This window comes from Cyprinodon variegatus, unplaced genomic scaffold (assembly GCF_000732505.1).
Source record: "Cyprinodon variegatus isolate N-32 unplaced genomic scaffold, C_variegatus-1.0 Scaffold391, whole genome shotgun sequence".
Taxonomy (NCBI): Eukaryota; Metazoa; Chordata; class Actinopteri; order Cyprinodontiformes; family Cyprinodontidae; genus Cyprinodon; species Cyprinodon variegatus.
The window spans coordinates 136,551-139,711 of NW_015150844.1; the positions used below are offsets into that span (position 1 = coordinate 136,551).

Sequence of the window (3,161 nt, forward strand, 5' to 3'; positions counted from 1 at the left end):
ATAAACTTTTTAAGACATACAAGCAGATGTCCTCGTCTTCTATCACTCCTTTTGAACATGGTATGAGTAAAAGAGAGCTTCACATCTATGTAGATAATCTAAAAGATTTAAGATCTTTTATAACTGTTTTATTATTTCTCATATCTAAGTTTCTGTGTTGGTAGTCGTATGAGAACACTGGCGACTAGGGTTGTCAACTTCTTGAAAAAAAAGGGGCACCTCATGTGTGTGCCAGCTGACCTGATTGCTTTTACCCCTCCTGGCGTGGTGATTTTTTTTAGCCCCCACCCCTTTGTGTGTGAAATGATTTTTTTTAACTTTTTGACTCAAATCTGCATTGATTTGAATTCAGTAGATGCTCTAATTTTTATTTTGTCTCCAGCCTTGTTGGTCCATGTACAAGGTAAACGCTGGGGGGGGGGGATTTACCATTAGGCTATGCATTTGACTAGGGACCCAAGTTCCTACCCCCCCTTCAGTATCCACCACATTGGATCAGTCCATTTGTTGCACTTGTTTATAAAAGTCCAAACAAACAGACAGCAGCAAACCATTTGAAAACAAACGTTGCGAAGAGCAGTGTTGCAAACTTAGCGCTTTTGTCGCTATATTTAGCAACTTTTCAGACCCCTTTACCACTTTTATTTAAAAAAAAAAAAAGCCTAGTGCAAAATCTTTTTTCTGCTACTGGAGACTTTGGCAACAACATCTAAAAGCAGCGAACTCTGCTCTCTAGAGCAAGTAGATCGGTAACCCCGCCTCCTGCTCTCCTCTATCTTGTCTGCTGTCATGATTCACGCAGGTATTATTTCATTCAAATGAAAAATGGAGAACAGATAAGCAGATCATGGCTGGTCTACAGTGAAAAGAAGGACTGGGTTATTTACTTTTGCTGTCGCCTCTTAGGAAACACATGAAGGAGCCATCGGCTTAGCTTAGTGCTTGAAAAAAATTATTCTCATTCCTTTTGAGTCTACAGGAAAAGTCAGCTGAGTACAAAACATCTAGAGGAAAACAACAAGAAAGAAAAGTTACAAGAAGAGAGGGACAAAATGCAGAAAAAATAATGTATGTCTATTCTATTAAAGTTTCTGTATCTGTATAATGGGCCTCTTTTATGTGTTGTCTTCTCAATTCAGAGGGCCCCCTACCGGCCTTTGCCTAGGGCGCCCAAATTTCCTAAATCCACCCATGGGTAAATATCAGCACATTTCTTCTAGCAACTTAGCAGAACAGCCTTTATGTTGCAGTGATTGTAAGTCTCACATCAATCTTTTAGCTTCAGTCCAATACTCTTATCATCACTTTATTTGGATCAGAAAAAAATAGAGCCACAACTGCAGCTAATTTTTGTTGGGATTGTGTGGAGATATTTTTTGTTGATTAACATGATTGTATAAGATCAGCACATTTTTTACTAAGAGAAAAATTATTAGATAAATAAAATAAATAAGTACAAATCTAAGATTTTCCTAAACTTTCAATACTATGCTTACTAACATTAATTGCACTAACCTTGGTGGTTCAACTGCTATCTCCCTGTTCAAGGTATCCATGTTACATCCTGCAGGTTTAAGTCCGCCCTTATTTTAAGTCATGAATAACATATTATCTGTAATCATGGGACTTTCAAAAAGGTCTGTTTTTACGAATAAAATATAATGTTTAATGCAAGATTCACTTTCTTAAATCTTAAAAAAATGAATAAATTGTTTTGAATGATAATTGCAAGGCAGATTGTGCTAAATGTATGTTTAACATTAACTTCATCCTTCAAACATGTTGATATTTGGACTAATTAAGAAACATTTTGTGGAGGCTTAATCATGTATTCCTACTGGGAATAAATAATATTTATTAAGACTAAATATGAATATTATGATTTCTCATCCCAGTTTGTTTCGTTGGAATGAAAGGAGTAAACCGGTTTGGTTTTATCAGTTTGTCAGCAAAACCTCTGTTATTACTTTGTACCATTACATTATTAGATCATGATTTTTTCATAGTTTTTTCCATTCAGTCTTAATTTTCATCGTTATCTAAAATAAAAGTTAGGAGCTGTGACCACTCTTTGTCCCAAAGTTAAACTGTACAACTCTGTTATCAGCTCTTCTTTCATCGTTAATTGCTTCCTGCCACAGAACGGGAACATCATTTGTCTGTCAGCCCTCCGGTGCAACTGGGCCCCTCTTTGCACAGTAAAACAGTAAAATTCATTTTTGTATTGTGTGAAAGCGAATGAGCTGAAACGCAGTTTGAACAGGATTAGCGTCATGGTCCAAGGTTCTGACTGAGCGCAAGTTTTCCTGCTATTTCTTTTTTCTGCCTCTAATCCTCCTGTCCATCAGCTGTGGCTCTCATGCATTTAAACAGTTTGCAGAATCTAAATGCTCTCATTGGCATTTCTGCATCCACCCTTATAAATATGTATCAGCATGTTAAAGAACTGGAGGTATTGAGCTGTAATGTGATTTCTTGCTCCTCAGGTGCGTCTGCAACATCGACTGCTCTCACATCAGCTTCAATCCGGTGTGTGCCTCTGACGGCCGCTCCTACGACAATCCCTGCCAGGTGAAGGAGGCGTCCTGTCAGAAGCAGGAGCGCATCGAAGTCAAGTATCTGGGCCGCTGCCAAGGTCCGACCCTCACACAAAAATTCATATATACATACTAACATTACATGGTACAAAAAGGGAGGAAGTAGTGTCGAAGTTTAAAGTAGGGTAACATTTTTTTTGTTTTTTTTTGTTTTTTTTTAAATCAGGACAGTGCACATTAATAAACAATCTTTTACTTCAGTACAGATTGCAAATGAGCAAGATTATAGCCTAGTTGGTAATTTACATCTGTCGTCCTGAGGCAGGAAGACAAAACAACACAAGATCACATAATACAATATAAGTCAAAACACATAGATAGACCAACATATTCTCATTATGAGTGTGTATGAAATCGTACGAAAAGTTATGCACACTATTTCGTACGTTTTTGGACGTTTTTCCTCAAAATCCACATCAGTGCACATGCGCTGGCAGACAGAAAAAAAAAGCAGATCCGCGGACGGACGTAAAAATGGGAAAAACAGTGCAATCATCACTTATTCATGTCTCTAACTACGTTGCTTGCTGTTTTATATCTTAGGGCTAGGGCTAATTGTAATTT

At 37.5% G+C, this 3,161-nt stretch overlaps 1 protein-coding gene across 1 annotated transcript in view; it reads left to right on the forward strand.

The window, feature by feature from the left end:
* The window catches only part of tmeff2 (transmembrane protein with EGF-like and two follistatin-like domains 2), a 166,197-nt gene that overhangs the window by 130,748 nt on the left and 32,288 nt on the right, over positions 1–3,161 (forward strand). Inside the window, exon 5 of the mRNA XM_015387320.1 lies at positions 2,487–2,635. Within this exon, the coding sequence (XP_015242806.1) occupies positions 2,487–2,635 (149 nt within the window). The remainder of the gene's footprint in view (positions 1–2,486; positions 2,636–3,161) is intronic.